The sequence below is a fragment of the Salvelinus alpinus genome, chromosome 38 (genome assembly GCF_045679555.1).
Source record: "Salvelinus alpinus chromosome 38, SLU_Salpinus.1, whole genome shotgun sequence".
Classification (NCBI taxonomy): Eukaryota; Metazoa; Chordata; class Actinopteri; order Salmoniformes; family Salmonidae; genus Salvelinus; species Salvelinus alpinus.
In genome coordinates, this window is record NC_092123.1 from 6,300,255 (window position 1) to 6,317,815 (window position 17,561).

At 43.3% G+C, this 17,561-nt stretch overlaps 1 protein-coding gene across 3 annotated transcripts; it reads right to left on the reverse strand.

Annotated features, from left to right (window-relative positions):
• Nucleotides 1–43: 43 nt before the first annotated feature.
• On the reverse strand, nt 44–17,181 carry LOC139566272 (integrin beta-6-like). 3 transcript variants are annotated; one of them, XM_071387337.1, is made up of 16 exons: nt 16,966–17,181; nt 13,797–13,872; nt 13,235–13,314; nt 12,315–12,513; nt 11,758–12,004; nt 11,082–11,247; nt 10,699–10,860; nt 10,315–10,410; nt 9,918–10,007; nt 8,075–8,209; nt 7,504–7,921; nt 7,017–7,239; nt 3,073–3,170; nt 2,075–2,191; nt 1,102–1,268; nt 44–1,004 (listed from the first exon to the last, which is right to left on the reverse strand). In XM_071387337.1, the coding sequence occupies exons 2-16, from the start codon at nt 13,852–13,854 to the stop codon at nt 900–902; spliced, it is 2,361 nt and encodes a 786-aa protein (XP_071243438.1). In that variant the 5' UTR covers nt 13,855–13,872; nt 16,966–17,181; the 3' UTR covers nt 44–899. The 3 variants fall into 3 exon arrangements, with proteins under 3 accessions (XP_071243438.1, XP_071243437.1, XP_071243439.1); XM_071387336.1 differs by lacking the exon at nt 16,966–17,181 and adding an exon at nt 14,025–14,151; XM_071387338.1 differs by lacking the exon at nt 16,966–17,181 and having other exon boundaries at nt 12,315–12,503.
• Nucleotides 17,182–17,561: the final 380 nt, after the last annotated feature.

Consider the following 17,561-nt stretch of genomic DNA (forward strand, 5'->3'; position numbering starts at 1 on the left):
TAATTTACACTGGCCGATAATAAATCAAAACATGACGAACATGATGATGCGGCAACAACTCAAAAGTTCAACTTTATTTTTGCGCCATACATTGAAGTTAATCAATTATTCTTCTCAAAATGATTCCAATCAAGATTACATAATTCAAGGCTCAGCCTCGATTCAAAACCCAAAACAAAACATTCATAACACAAAAAACATGAAACATCGTTGCAGTAGTATCAAACCTACTCAGTTTATTCTCAGCTTTAGGCTACTTATGTCCCAACCCAAAATCTATCAAAAAAATAAAGATGTAAAATCTTAATTTGAGCCAGTTTGCTACAGCAGGAAAATAATCCTGCAGCAACCAGAAATGTAAATAATTATGTGAATTACACATGGATATTGGATATTTTTGTAGAGGTTTACATATTTTTCGTAAGGGAAAATCAAGTCTGAAATTTCAAAGCGGAAATTACAAACTACAGAAACCTTTTTAAACCTCAAATACACTACAATTTTGACATTTCAGGAAAGGAAAGTTCTCCTGCAACGGGGTGATCAAATTAAGATCCTAAATCTGTAACAATCTAAATGGGAAAATCCAGTGTTCAGTTCAGCAGAGTGTTTGTACCAGAGACAACTTTAAGAGCAGCAAAATCAAAGTCATTTCATGTAGAGATGATTCATAGCTAGACATTCCATTTTCTGTCTGCTGATATGAGATAGCATCCCTGAAGAAGATCCAGACCTTTTGGAGTGATACAATGTTGTACATTGTGGTGTTTACAATTTGTCCTTACACCACACACACACACACACACACACACACACACACACACACACACACACACACACACACACACACACACACACACACACACACACACACACACACACACACACTGATGTCATCATCAGTAGCCATCCATTGAATGAATATCAACTTTCAGTCCCCCTGCGCTTTTATAAGTTACATTTTTAAACGTTGATGTCGAGCTTCTAAACAGAGGGTTTGTACCCTGTGGGAAAGAAAAAACGGTTTAACAATAAATTCTACAAGAATTTAAAAGCAATTGACATTAGACAGAGCAAATGAGGACAAGGACACCATCTTACCGACTGCCATTTAGCCTTTGCCCTCTCGGCCTCAAACTTGGCGACCTCATTGCGGTCGTGGACTGAGATCAGCAGCTTCCACACCCCCAGCAGGATGAGGCCGATGGTGAGGATGGACAGAGAGACCCCCAGTACTATCATAGCTATGTTGGGGGGCTCAGGACAGTCTGGAGGGATGGAGAGAAAAAGAGAGAGAGAGAGAGAGAGAGAGAGAGAGAGAGAGAGAGAGAGAGAGAGAGAGAGAGAGAGAGACACACCGTTACTTCCGTTGTCATCACAGAGACACTTTTTCAAGGTGTAATTGTAATAGCAAGTTTTTTTAGCACACTTGGCGAGATAAATTCGTTGATCATTACAGTAACCGTTACCCTGGTTGTGATAGAAATGGGGAACTTTTATGCTAATGTTACAAATATATATATTTTATATTGGTCACATCATTTGCTCCCGAGTGGCGCAGCGGTCTAAGGCACTGCCTGTCAGTGCTTGAGGCGTCACTACAGACACCCTGGTTTGATTCCAGGCTGTACCACAACCGGCCGTGATTGGGAGTCCCATAGGGCGGTGCACAATTGGCGCAGTGTCATCCAGGTGTGACCGGTGTAGGCCGTCATTGTAAATAAGAATTTGTTCTTAACTGACTTGTGTAGTTAAATAAAGGTGATAACAAATATAATGCGGAAGCAGATTATTGGGCATTCTGTTTCCAATGTTTCCCACTGAGATTTTCACATCTGCCTGTTAACGACTTACTGTCCGGCCCCATCAAATTCACTAAGCCCCTTTACCAGTTGCATTCATTACTTCCGGAAAAGACTGTATAAAACGATTCGCCATAAATGTCTACTTTCACTTAAACTTCTGGCCTCGTTCCTTCGCTTACAACACCTTCATTCTCTCACTGTTCGTACTTTTATGTGACGTTCAAAAACCTCTCGGTGAATCTGGCCCCATGGTGTGGCGTTGACCTTACCGTACATCTTTAGATTGTACACAGTGCTCCCTATGTCTCCAGCCACCACACTGAACGAGATGAAGCAGTTGTTCTCACTCATTAGGGTGCACAGCGTGGACCGGCTCTCGTCGTATTCTGAAAAGGGACGTGGACACATGCACAGCTATGAAGATGGGATGAATGAACACGCCACATATCAACTTCCCTCTGCATTGTAATAGGACGTAAGAGGATACCTTCCTCTCTATTCTGCTGCCAATATGATTCCCATATCAAAGGCCAAGATCTATGTTGTGTGAATGTGTGTGTGTCACACCATTGTATTTCACATCTGAGTCCTGAAGATCTGGTGCGATGATCAGATACACCTCTCAGCTTGCATTAGTGTGAGCGGGTTCAAAATAAGCTCCCCTTTATAGGAACAAACCCTCAGAGTCAGGTCCTTGTATTTTCAACCAGCACCACAATAGCCCCGTCTGTAGGACATGGTAAATAATATGTTCCCCTTTGTCTAGTGTCAGGTGAACACTGGACCCAGACAGTGTTCTGATGGAGAGGGTTGAAGAGAGAGTGAAGATAGGGACAAAGAGAGACACTTGATGCAGGACGGGCCAGCATACCCCCAGATCTCTGACCCATGGGGGAACTTTACATGCTAGTCTGTTTAGTACCCACACAGGACAAACAACGTGGGGTGATCATATTAAACAGGGAAGAGAAAGGGCCAGGAAAGGGAAAGTTCCCCCAGAAACGTCTTCATCAGGATTGGCAAGGAAACAATGTCCCACTGTTGGTTGCAGAAATAGTCCGGCATCAAGCCTAGCAATCACATATTTGATTAAAACAAGTGGTCAATCTGGACAGGTCTGTGTAATGCTGTTTCTGCTGTCACTCTCTCTCGAGTTCTCATTTCACTCTTCACAACATTAATTTGAATCGTATCAGTCATGATTCGGCTACTCTTGTCTATAAACAGTTCAGACAGAAAGACAGACAGGCAGGAAGGAGTAACTGACCTGTGGAATTGTTGACGAAGACGTGAGGGACGCTGCACCTTTGGACGCACTCCTCTGTGGCCTCGTCTTCTGCTTGTAGATGACACTCCACACAGGTCCTGAGGAACACACACACATACACAACATCTGTCACGTGTTGAGTGCTGGCCTTAACAGGAGGGTTATTTGTGTCCCCTGATAAAGAGTGAACAGAAGAAGCCTTGGCCAGATTTCAGTTTGTTCCCGAGGCTGCTCTCTCTCTCTCTCTGTGTGTGTGTGTAGTCTAGCACATAATGGTGGTGTCAGATGGACTGTGTGTGACAGGTCCTTTACAATGGAGAAAGGAAATACTCCAGCACTGTTGTTGGCTGTCTTTTGATGCCCTCAGGAACAAGCAGACAAATTCAGACAAGATGAGGTGAACACTATATCCCAGTACTGAAAAGAGGCGACAAACCTGGCTAGGAAAAAAAAAAGTAAAGAAAAAAAGACCGGGAAGAATCAATTAGTCAAATAAAAAGCAAAGGGCTTCGCAATACTGTAGGTAAACATGATTTGTTTTTATTGGACGTGAAAACAGTTTCTGCTGAACATGACCCAGGTTTCACACGATGTGGGCTAGTGTGGAACAGGAACAAGGTTTCACAGGATGTGGGCTAGTGTGGTCTAGACATTTGCTATAAGTGTTGGCATCTCATCACTTTCAGTACTATATTTATTTGCTGTACTGTCTACAGTCGCTGTTGTCATTCCTGAAACACATGTCCTACAGTGCCTTCAGAAAGTATTCACACCCCAAGAGATTTTCCACATTCTGAATTTTGTGTCACTAGCCTACAAACACTATGCCATCATGTCAAAGCGGGATTATGTTTTTACAAAATTGTACTAATTCATTCAAAATGAAAAGCTGAAATGTCGTGAATCAATAAGGATTCAACCCCTTTGCTACGGCAAGTCTAAATAAGTTCAGGAGTAAAAATGTGCTTAACACGTCACATAATGGACTCACTATGTGTACAATAATAGTGTTTAACATGATTTTTTTTTAATGACTATCTCATCTCTGTAACCCACACATACAATTATCTGAATGGTCCCTTAGTCGAGCAGTGAATTTCAAACACAGATTCAATCACAAAGACCAAGGATGTTTTCCAATGCCTTATTAATTACCCTTTGGATGGTGTAGCAATACACACAGTCACTACAAAGATACAGGCGTCCTTCCTAACTTGCTAGAGAGGAAGGAAACCATTCAGGGATTTCACCATGAGGCCAATGGTGACTTTAAAACAGTTACAGAGTTGAATGGCTGTGATAGGAGAAAACTGAGGATGGATCAACAACATTATTGTCAGAGCGTGAGTTGGGGTGGGCATTCTATGTTTTGTGTTTCTATGATTTTCTATTTCTATGTGTTCTTTTTCTTTGTGTTTGGCCGGGTGTGGTTCTCAATCAGAGGCAGCTGTCTATCGTTGTCTCTGATTGAGAACCATACTTAGGTAGCTCTTTTTTCCACCTGTGTTTGTGGGAAGTTGACTTTGTTTAGGGCACATAGCCTTTGAGCTTCACCACGCTGCACCTTGGTCCTCTCCTTTCAACAGCCGTGACAATTATAATTACTCCAGAATACAAATATTCCTAAACATGCATACTGTTTGTAATAAGGCATTAAAGTAAGACTGCTAAAAATGTGGCAAAGAAATTAACTTCATGCCCTGAATACAAAATGTTATGTTTGGAGCAAATCCAACACAACACATCACTGAGTACCAGTCTTCATATTTTTAAGCATGGTGGTGGCTGCATCATGTTATGGGAATGCTTGTCATCAGCAAGGACTAGGGAGTATTTTGGGGGGATAAAAATAAACGGAATAAAGCTAAGCACAAGAAAAATCCTAGAGGAAAATCTGGTTCAGTTTGCTTTCCAACAGACACTGGGAGACAAATGCACCTTTCAGTAGGACAATAACCTAAAACACAAGGCCAAATATACACTGGAGTTGCTTACCAAGACAACATTGAATGATCCCGAATGGCCTAGTTACAGTTTTTACTTAAATCAGCTTGAAAATCAGTCAAGACTTGAAAATGGCTGTCTAGCAATGATCAACAACCAACTTGACAAAGCTTGAAGAATTTTTAAAAGAATGATGTGCAATCCAGGTGTGCAAAGCTCTTACAGACTTACCCAGAAAGACTCACAGCTGTAATCACTGCCAAAGGTGATTCTAATGACTCAGGGATGTGAATACTTACATAAATGAGATATTTCTGGATTTAATTTTCAACACATTTGCAGAAATGTCTATAAAACAGGTTGTCACATTGTCATTATGGGGTGATGAGTGACAATTTGTATTTATTTAATCCATTTTGAATTCAGGCTGTAACACAATAAAATGTGGAATAAGTCAAGGGGCATGAATAGTTTCTGACGGCACTGTATATAGTTGAAGTCGGAAGTTTACATACACTTAGGTTGGAGTCATTAAAACTTGTTTTTCAACCACTCCACAAATTTCTTGTTAACAAACTATAGTTTTGGCAAGTCGGTTAGGACATCTACTTTGTGCCTGACACAAGTCATTTTTCCAACAATTGTTTACAGACAGATTATTTCACTTATAATCTGTCTGTAAATGATTTCATTTATAATCTCCCAGAAAATGATGTCATGGCTTTAGAAGCTTCTGATAGGCTAATTGACATAATTTGAGTCAATTGGTGGTGTACCTGTGGATGTATTTCAAGGCCTACCTTCAAACTCAGTGCCTCTTTGCTTGACATCATGGGAAAATCAAAAGAAATCAGCCCAAAAAATTGTAGACCTCCACAAGTCTGGTTCATCCTTGGGAGCAATTTCCAAACGCCTGAAGGTACCACGTTCATCTGTACAAACAAGAGTACGCAAGTATAAACACCATGGGACCACGAAGCCATCATACCGCTCAGGATGGGGACTCATTCTGCCTCCTAGAGATGAACGTACTTTGATGCGAAAGTGCAAATCAATCCTAGAACAACAGCAAAGGACCTTGTGAAGATGCTGGAGGAAACAGGTACAAAAGTATCTATATCCACAGTAAAACGAGTCCCATATCGACATAACCTGAAAAGCCACTCAGCAAGGAAGAAGCCACTGCTCCCAAACTGCTATAAAAAAGCCAGACTACGGCATGGGGACAAAGATCGTACTTTTTGGAGAAATGTCCTCTGGTCTGATGAAACAAAAATAGAACTGTTTGGCCAAAATGACCATCGTTATGTTTGGAGGAAAAAGGGGGCTGGCTTGCAAGCCGAAGAACACCATCCCAATCGTGAAGCACGGGGGTGGCAGCATCAATTATGTGGATATATTGAAGCTACATCTCAAGACATCAGTCAGGAAGTTGGTTGCAAATGGGCCTTCCAAATGGACAATGACCCCAAGCATACTTCCAAAGTTGTGGCAAAATGGCGTAAGGACCACAAAGTCAAGGTATTGGAGTGGCCATCACAAAGCCCTGACCTCAATCCTATAGAAAATGTGTGGGCAGAACTGAAAAAGCGTGTGCGAGCAAGGAGGCCAACAAACCTGGCTCAGTTACACCATCTCTGTCAGGAGGAATGGGCCAAAATTCACCCAACTTATTGTGGGAAGCTTGTGGAAGGCTACCCGAAACGTTTGACCCAGGTTATACAATTTAAAGGCAATGCTACCAAATACTAATTGAGTGTATGTAAACTTCTGACCCACTGGGAAATTAATCATTCTCTCTGCTATTATTCTGACATTTCACATTCTTCAAATAAAGTGGTGATCCTAACTTACCTAAAACAGGGAATTTTTTACTAGGATTAAATGTCAGGAATTGTGAAAAACTGAGTTTAAATGTATTTGGCAAAGGTGTATGAAAACTTCCGACTTCAACTGTGTATGACCCATTGGGAAACTGGTCAGGTGTGTGTTCTTCTTACCTAGCAGAGCTACAGGAGTCTCCACAGGTAGGGCACCTTTCACAGGTGTCTCCAGAGGCTCCGGGCATGGAACACACACACTTCCCGCACACACACTTCCCCCGTCCGCTGCACAGCGCTCCGTCCTCCGACACACACTTGTCCCTGCTGCTGCTGCAGTTACAGTACTCCCCCGCCCAGCCGCTCTGACACACACACTCGCCGCAGTCACAGTCCCCGTGACCTACACACACACACACACACACACACACACACACACACACACACACACACACACACACACACACACACACACACACACACACGCACGCACGCACGCACACACACACATTAGCACGCAAGTATATCCTGCTGCAATATTCTAAGGTCATATGTTATACTACTGTGTCACTGTGATGTCAGTACATTGTCTGTTTTCATCAAAAGAGGAAGAGGTGAAACCACAATGCTCGTCATGGAAGTCCGTGTTTCGACCGTACGTACACACCTCCACAGAGGACCCCTCGGAACCTCACACACGAGAAGTCGTCACACTCGCAGTAGGCCCCGTAGACGCGTCCGAAACTAGAGGGGTGACACACACACTGGCCGCAGAAACACTCCCCTTGCCCGCTACAGGACTCCGCAGCGCCACTGGCCTTGCAGTTACTGCTCTGGACGCTCTCCTCCGTACACTCACACTTGGAACCCATGTACCCTGGATCACACAGACAGGAGCCACACTCCAGAGATCCACGGCCCAGGCTGCAGTGGCTGCTGTTGGGCTCGGGGGTCTGGTGACAGGCACAGGAGCACAGGGACTCCAGGTCTATCTCCAGGGGGTCCTGAAAGCCCACCGGTTTGATGAGGAAACGCTGGGGACCGTCGAGACACTCAGAGAGTTCTACAGTCACGTTGAAGGAGACCTGGGAATCACAGAGATTGAAGGGTGGATGTTATAGCATACATGCTTTGAGGTGGCTGTATAGTCAGTTGGAAACTTGTTACGACAAGAGGAAAATATAGGAATATTGTTCTTGAATATCACTGACCAACTGACCAGCAAAATGGGAACAAACCGTGTCTCCAGCTTTGACGTTGGCGCATCGTTTCTGTCCAGGTAGTACCGTGCCATCCTGACAGATCGCTGTGAAGGAGATCTGTAAATCTTCCGTGTCTCCTAGTACCTCCAGCTCTATCTCAGACCGCAGCTCCTGGAAACACAAAGGTAACCTATAACAGGGCCATGGTCAGGTCCTAGTCCTGTGTGTCTGTGTGTCGTGAATGTGTGTGTGTGTGTGTGAGAGAGAGAGAGAGAGAGAGAGAGAGAGAGAGAGAGAGAGAGAGAGAGAGAGAGAGAGAGAGAGAGAGAGAGAGAGAGAGGAGAGAGAGAGAGAGAGAGAGAGAGAGAGAGAGAGAGAGAGAGAGAGAGAGAGAGAGAGAGAGAGAGAGAGAGGAGAGAGGAGAGAGAGAGAGAGAGAGAGAGAGAGCGACAGAGAGAGAGAGACAGAGAGAGAGAGAGAGCGAGACAGACAGACAGACAGACAGACAGACAGACAGACAGACAGACAGACAGACAGACAGACAGACAGACAGACAGACAGACAGACAGACAGACAGACAGAGGGAGAGAGAGAGTAAGAGACAGACAGACAGACAGACAGACAGACAGACAGACAGACAGACAGACAGACAGACAGACAGACAGACAGACAGACAGACAGACAGAGGGAGAGAGAGAGTAAGAGACAGACAGACAGACAGACAGACGGAGAGGGAGAGGGAGAGAGAGAGAGAGAAAGAGACAGACAGACAGACAGACGGAGAGGGAGAGAGAGAGAGAAAGGGAACCATTATAAGCTTCTGCAACCACTGACTTATTACTCACTTTCTAAGGCTACAGTATGCTCCAACACTGCTAAGGTTTGCCCAGCTGGGCCTATTCATTTCTAGTCTTCCACTATATAGGGAAGTCCCTTTCTCTGAGTGGTGTGAGTCATGATCCCAGTAACTTCCCAGGTATTCCGTCAAGCTCCCAGGTTTCCCAGGTGTTATTTGCCAATCACCACAGGGTACAGTGAGGTAGATATGACTCTTAGGACTCTTTCTCTTAGTAAACACAGTGTTGACAGATTACATTTTTATCCTTTCAGTTCCTTCAGGCCTTCGGGGAAGATGTGGTCTGTGTGATGCGTGAGAGAAAAAGCTTGAGCTGAGACACAGCTGGAGCAGTAGTGTACTCACGGTACAGTGTACTATGACGAGCACTAAATCAATATCTAGTTATCCCCAAAATAAGGGGGCTAATGTGGCTAACCTCTTAATAGCTTTTACACAAAGTATGTCCTGTACATTTCTTATTATGCTAGATGCTAAGTGCTTGCCATTAGCTCGGTATTGAATAAAGCTCTCAGTGAAGCCCCTTGGCATAGCTAGACGTGACTTGGCTATGGTAGGCTGTTCAGGAAGCGTCTGCTGCAATTATTAGAAGCTGTGGGTCTGCTCTCATCACCGTCAACGCACACGTACACACACCACTCGCGCATACCCTCATGCATACACTCGCACACACACACGCGCTGCCTGTAGGCCTGAAGCCAATAGGGATTAGACTGTAGGGAGGAACACAGAGCCACGACAGAGGATCAAACAGCAGGGGCGAGTACAGGCCTGCTGACAGCATATCGAGGTGCAGAGAGGAGAGGGAGAGAGAGAGAGAGAGGGGGGAAGGAACGGAGAGATAGGGATGTGAGGGGGAGGGAGAGGGGTGGTGGGGAGAGGAGGGAGAGAGAAGAGAAGAACAGAAAGGAAGAATCTAGCAGCTAGTCAGAGGTCACTACGGCCATGTACTCAGCAAGTCTCAATAGTCCTGCTAACTAACAAACACACTGTACACCCACAGTGACAGAATCGGACTCTTACTTTATACGCCGTCACAATCAGTTCCAGGATGTTCCTTGAATCTGATTCCAGAACCCCCACAGTGGCACCAGGTATGAAATGTGCATAGTTCTGTGATAAAACACACAACAGACACACTGTTACCGTTTATGTAGATTGGACGACCAGTCACAGCAACATCATAAGGAAATTAGTTCAACCCAAAACAGGAAGAAGAGAGCGCTTGTTCCAACACGCCCACTGAGAGCACTTAGCGAATCAAACACGATAACCTCAACGATACACAGAGATACATGTTCCTTCTCCATTCCATAACCCGGCTTACCGCATTCCTCGCTTCAACCCGGTGTTGTCTGACAGGTAAACGTCACATTGCTGTTGGGAAAAGGACAATGGAGGGAGAAGGAGAAGTTCTCACCTCGTAGTTGTGTTTCTGATTCTCCGTCACAGCGAATATAAGCAGGATATTGTTGTCCACCAGTTTATCCATCAGCTGTCCCAGAGTTGGGTATTCCTGGATGGACAAAGTCAGTATTTTAAAACCTCAGACCGTCGTATTTCATCCCAATGAATGAACCAATTACATGTATTTCTAAAGCCCTTTTCACATCAACAGTAATAAAAAGTACTTTACAGTCACCCGGCCTAGACCCCAAAGAGCCAGTAGTCTTTACAGTAAAGGGACACTCCTTCACCATGGATAGGAATGAAAGCCATATTATAGTATCATAAACGGTGAATCACAGTATTACAACCCCAGTCATAGAAACAATGAATGAATCTGATGTGACTGTCCCCTTACCAGATGGGCAGCCATAGAGTATTCATTGTTGCTGTCCAGATGGCACTCCCCGTCGTTAGGGACGACGATGCCTGACATCTTGCTGTCCATCCCAAAGTGAGAGTCGGCGTCGCTCACAAACACCAGCAGGCGCATGGAGTCGTTCCTCCAGCCTATCTTGTCCTAACAGGAAGAGACGAGAGATTATTATACCGCAATAATACTACAGTCCGTTGTCAAAGAACACCTGAAGTTCCCTTGAAAAATGAAGATATTCTATCCCCTTCCCTTATATTCTATTCTGCAGTATTATTTTCTATTCAGCTCTATTCTCTTCTGTTAAAATGGGTACTATCTTTGGGGACAAATCAAATCAAACCTGAACCACAGGCTCTCTCACTTACTCCACAGACAGCAGCCTGCATAATGGCATCGAAGCCACACTCCGGCAGGTCGATGTTGGCAGACACACGCTGGTTGGTGATGATATTGTTGAACTTCTCTGTGCTGCTGGTGAGGGGTAGGACGTGTTTGTATCCAAATGTTGGCAGACAGCTCTCATCCACACTCCTGCATGGGAATTCCATACAGAAACATAGTGTATTACATCTATGACCAGGGCTCCCACTCTAAGACAAATTCAAAATAACAGAACTTTCCATGATTTCCAATGTCTACAGATAAGACATTGGGGGGCCAAATATTTCCATCACTGTTTAACTAATTCGTTATTACTAGTTATTACTGTTACTTACAACAAGTAAGCGTGTTATAAACATACTCAAAAACACTGTGTCGTTTACTAAGCTCTTTTAGTGAGAAAATCTGTCTCTTCCACAGAAAGATGGTCCTTTGTAGCTTAGTTGGTAGAGTATGCCCCTTGTAACGCCAGGGTAGTGGGGTTTGATTCCCGGGACCAACAACAAATATGTACGCATGACTGTAAGTCACTTTGGATAAAAGTGTCTGCTAAATGCATATATTATATTATTATATAAATAAAGTGGTCTTCATTTGTACTTCAACCATAGTGTTACAAATGGTTTTGATTGAATTTCTCACAACCATACTGTACCCTACCTACAAGGGTTCTCCAGCTCTCCAGGAGTGATCTTAATGAACGGGAGGACTGGTTTCTCAACGAAGGACCCGAATCCAAGTCTGAATTTACTGGTGAGCTTTGCCATCTCTTTGGACAGGGTGGAGCCCAAGTCTTTAATCATCTCCAGGTCGTCAATCATGGAGGCTGAGAGGTCCATCAGGTAGTAGATGTCTACAGGGTAGTCCTCTGTCTGCTGCACACTGATCTGGAAGGTCACCTCACTGCCTGAACGAAAAAATAAGAAATAGAATAGAGTGTTTTCTGTCTCTCTCTCCGGGCTCTGTTCAGTTCAAGGTCTGACCATGCTAGTGAGAAATTCTATTCATGTTATTATCTTTACGTAAAAAATTGTGTGACAATATTCATTAAACATCCTTCATTCATCAAAAAGAGTTTCTAAATCAACTTCAAATCACCGCCAGGCCAACATGTACACACAGTGTGAGCAGTGAGCAGTGTACCCAATGGCTGTATAAATAATGGACACAGCGACTGCCCCAGGTCTCCATCAGTAACTGTATAAATAATGGTTTACCAGTTCTGAGTTTGAGGGCCATCTTCTGTGGTGATATCTGTGTGCTGTTGGTATTCCCCGTTTTCTTCCCGAGAGGCTGGTCCTTGTGGACCTCGGAGTTGGTCACAGGAAATTCTACCAGGTCCTGGGCACAGCCTCTCTCTAGGAGGACGTACGGCGTGTCACATCGCTCACTAATTAAAAACGAGTCTGTGAAATTCTGAGAGGTTAAAAACACCACAAGGTTTTACTCCCACATTACAACCAATCTGACACAGAGACTCTTAACATATTTTATTGGTGTTTCGTCAGTCAATAGTTATATTCATACTACAGTACTAACTTAAAGGTAGAACTTCTGAAGATCATTTACAAATATTGTCATCATTAAATCATTGAACAATATTTTTTTGACTCTGCACTGCAATTTGCTCCATCAACAACATGTCATATCAGTATTCCATTTCAAGTTAGGCTAGTTGCACATTTATGAATTCATGATATCTTTTCCTACTGGACTTGCAACAATGTTATGCCCTAGATCAGCGTTCCTCAATAGGCAGTGATTTTATTTTGCCCCCAAAGTTCTGTGCAAAATATAGATATATAGTTTTATATATTTTTAATATACATTTCCTTCTTGGACATAAAAGACTGTAAAATCAGCAGGAAATGACGTCAAATAAAAAAAAAATCAGGAAATTGTTCCCTAGTATTCCCACGCATAAATAGAGAGGCATATGTGATCGTATCCAAATGTAATTCAAGTTTGAAATTATTCTGTTTTTGTCAAATATTTGATCTGTTTGGAACTCTTGCGGTCAATTTGCAATGCACACGTTATTTATAACTATAATGCGGCCCCCCGACCATCGGCTCAAGGAAAAATCGGCCCACGGTTGAATGTAATTGGGTTCCCCTGCCCTAGATGTATAGCCTACCTCTTGTGTGCACCATGCACAGTGGGGACCCAGCTGGAGACACTCGTCACAAGTCACTGCGCTGCCAACCGAACATGTTCCTACATGGACACCACACGGGGAATATAGAATATAGAAGTGGTCAGCGTGGTTGGCCCTGTCTAGCACGGGTTACATTTTCTCACGGCACTGATGCCTGGAATGTAATACTATAGTATATCAATATATGAATGAAGTTTTAGTGCCTCTGCCTTTGTGATGCGCCTGGTTAATTTGCGCATGAATAACTAGAGCAAATGATAGGTTATGTCATCATGAAACATCACAATAATAATTGTGTGTGTGCGTGGGGGGTTATAAATAAATATTTGTATATATAAACCACTGGATCAAATAAATTAATTTAAATGTAATCAATAAATTGCATTAATGTATGACGTGGAATATTTACCTATATAAACGTATAATAAAGCTATTATAATATAGGGGGAAATCTGGATATACTGCAGTTACATGTAATCTTGAAAGGAGAAGTTAATGAAGTTATTTAATCAAAGCCGTTTGATCCGGTCTCTAGTCTTACCCTCCACGTTGTTGATCCAATGCCGAAGAATCAGGACCAGAAGTACAGCAATCCCCATTGGTCCTCGCGGTTACTGCTATAGGGATATGAAAGAACAACAAAACATTCTCTGGCACTTTAATATGTAGAGTAAAAGTAACAAAACAAATAGGTATTTCCAGCCTTAGTAAGCTTCTCTTGGTATCACTGTCTAGGCTAAACGACAAGAGAATGCGCCGTCTTTCTTACCTGGCAGGAAAGACGTTGAGTGCCTGCGTGGTTCAGACATTCTTACCTGCCCAGCCTTTTATGTTCACTTCCGTACAGGTGAGAACATAAACGGAACGGGACTACAGAGAGTGAGTGAGTGGATGAGAAGTGAGTGTGTGGGTGAGAAGTGAGTGTGCGGGCGTGAGTTATGAGTGAAGTGAGGCCGGACAACGGGTACATTGATCTGGGTTTTATTTCAATGGAAGATTATTTGATAATCGAAATATAACAGAAATGAACTTGTATTTTTACATATATATATATATATTTTTAAATCAATGTTATTTTGTAAGCCTGCAATCTCAAACTGTTATAACAAATATTGAAGTGCAGGTTATGAGATAAATGATCAAATCCATGTAACTATTTGTACACAGAAAATAATAACTTTGAAATAGTGTTTAAACATGGGGAAATAGCATGTTTCATTCTGCCTTTCTAAATAAGCATGTTATGTGTCCTAGGACTGATCATTCTTCATTTTAAATCTGCCATGACAGAAAAAATTCCCTCTTTACTGGACCTCTGTTTCACTGCAAAATATATAGGCTAGTGTTGATACTTTGAATATGAGTATTGATGCAGTTACGAAGGCCATAGTATTTGTAAGGTGTGTAAATTGACGTATGCTTATACACAGGTAATTCACTTGTATTAATGCCTCATGACCTATAATGACAACCTGATACATACCTAGGCCAGTAGGCCTATTCCCTAGTGATCACAAATGGATATAATATTTGCCATTTAGCAGACACTGAAATACAAAGCGACTTAGAGCAATGCGTGCATACATTTTACATATGGGCGGCTCCAGCAGGAATCGTACACACAACCTTTGGCATTGCGAGCGCCATTCTCTACCCACTGAGCCACACAGGACCAAATGAACTAGATCAAGTCAAATCCCTGCGGTTGTAAAACATCATACTTTCGAACTTCCAGGATATGCAACAGAACACTTACCCATAGTTCAGTGGGTCACGATTGCCTGTCTGTCAATGTGTTGCATTATATGGTCAATCATGTCTTCACTGCCTTGTTCTTGAAATGTATTATATTATGGCACACATTGTCTTGTCTGTAGCATTTTTGCACTATAACAGGTCTCCATCAAGTGTTGTTTATTGGCTTTAACATCATACTCTATTCTATGTTGTATTTACCCATAAAGCAATGTGACTGGATCCATTGTTGAGCTGTGTATAAAGGCGGGTGTAGGCCAAAGTCATTACCCCTGAATTACCCAGACGAGATAACCCCTGAATTACCCAGACTAGATACTGCAACTGAAAAAATACGTTAATATTTAATACGACCAACCCCTCAGAAATGTGCATATCTCAAGGGTTACTTTAGATTTAATGATTAACAGTAGGGACAAAACTACGTCTCGGGCTCTTTTGAAAAGTAGTCTGTTGCTCAATACAAATATCCTCATAAGTTTATGTGTGTGTGTGTGTGTAAGTAACCTGTGAGTGAATAGGCGTGAATGTGTGTGTGCGTAGCACATGGAGTGTGTGTCTTAACAGGCGGAGTGTGTAGGTGGGGAACAATTGACAGCTGCAGTGTGGATTTCTCAGCTCGTCCGTTCCAGACGGAATATCCTACTAAAGCAGTATCACACCCCTCCGAATCGCAGTAAGCCCCTCATCTGTTACTCCAAACCCCCTCCTCTCCTTCTCTGTTACTATCCCCCTCTCCTATGCTCCCTTCTCCACTTCTCCTCTCATATTTACTCATCTCTCCAAATGATTCTTCCATTATAATCTCTCCTATAGTCTACTCGTCTTTTCTCCAGTCTTCCGCCACCGTCATCCTTACTCCTGTCCCCCTCCACCCCCAGAGGCACCCAGCTGTCTGTCATTCCCACTGTCATGGATGGAGTGACAGTGTAACGACAGCACTTGTCCTCTGCCACTTTGCAGCTCCCTCCATTCTCTATCTGACTAGAGGACAAACATTTGTACAGGTGTGCCACCGCTGTTCAGAGAAAGTACACAGGCCACCCATAAACATCTTTAAAACATACACTAGTGTGACCTTTTAAAATATGATCTGTCGCTATCTGACAACTCAGCTACCCATTCATTCATTAAACTGTCCTACCTAATTGTCCTACCTAATTGTCCTACTTAATTGTCCTACCTAATTGTCCTACCTAACCAGCTTAGATATCCATTAACTCATTAAATTGTCCAACCTAGTTGTCCTACCTAATCCACTCTGGTCATTCATTACATTGTCCTACTTAATAGTCTTACCTTACCATGTCCATTCTTTCATTAAATTGTCCAACCTAACCAGCCCAGATATGCATTCATTCATTAAATGATCCTACCTAACCAGTCCATAGAATCACTCTTTCATTAAATTGTCCTACCTAACCAGCCCAGATAATCATTATTTCATTAAAGTGTCCTATCTAACCAGCCCAGATATCCATTCTTTCATTCAAAGTGTCCTACCTAACCAGCCAGTGTCCCAAAAAGTGTTCTCCAGCATGTCAATAAGCCAATCTTTGGGTCAGATGGTCATGTCTAACCATACAGAGAGAAATAGAAAAAACTTCTGTTCATCTTCATGTTGCTTTCCCAAGGTTTCATTCCCACCATCAGTCACAATGTGAGGGAAGGAAGACTCTCCCACACAAAACCTGCCAGCATTCCTAACTAGACTCCAACTTCTACTTCTGTTGTTGAGACATGAACATGATATTGGCTTTGTCAAGTTAAGGGATTCATAAGAAACTGAATCCTAGTCATTACTCCTAGTCATTCCTTACAATGAGATGCCTGCTCCGGGTTGTACGCAGTGCTGTGTGATATGATATCACAGATATATCAGTGTGTGTGTGCCGGGCGGGCCGTGTCAACACACAGTACATCACAACGGTCGGCACTGCAATGAGGCAACTCACCTACAGGAGCCTCCTCCGGTACCATGCTGCCCTGTCAAAGGGCCGCTGCGTCCTTGTCACCGCCTGACAAATGGTGGGAGAGGAATCAGGGAGACGTCGCCACTGCCGCCGGCCCTCAAAACGTCCAGTTCCAACTGCAGCCCTGGGCAGGAGTAACTATAAACCTACAGTAACAGACAGCTTTATGAAGCATGACGCTGCCTGTCCCTATCACCCTCCCCACTGCCCATGCTCCCAGGCTGATGGGGGTGGAGGGGTGCTGATGAGTGATGGCAGCAACTGCTGGTGGGTCTGAGACATACAAATAACAGCCGCCTTCATTAGAGAGGGATGATAGCACAGTGGCAGTGATCCAGATTGACTGACAGGCCAAATGTGCCAGTGTTGCCCTCTCTTGGTTGACGCAGTAGGCTACAGCTCCCCGTGGGGAACTTGTGTCAAGATGTAAAGCACAAAAATGTGTTGTTTTTGTCGCTGTCTTGTGTTTGGAAGTGAATATCAAGCCCAGTGAGTTAATTGAAACAAGTGCAGAGGAGGGACAGAGATGAAAGGAGTGACGGTGTATTAATGTTATCCCTTCCCTGTGGTGGTATGAT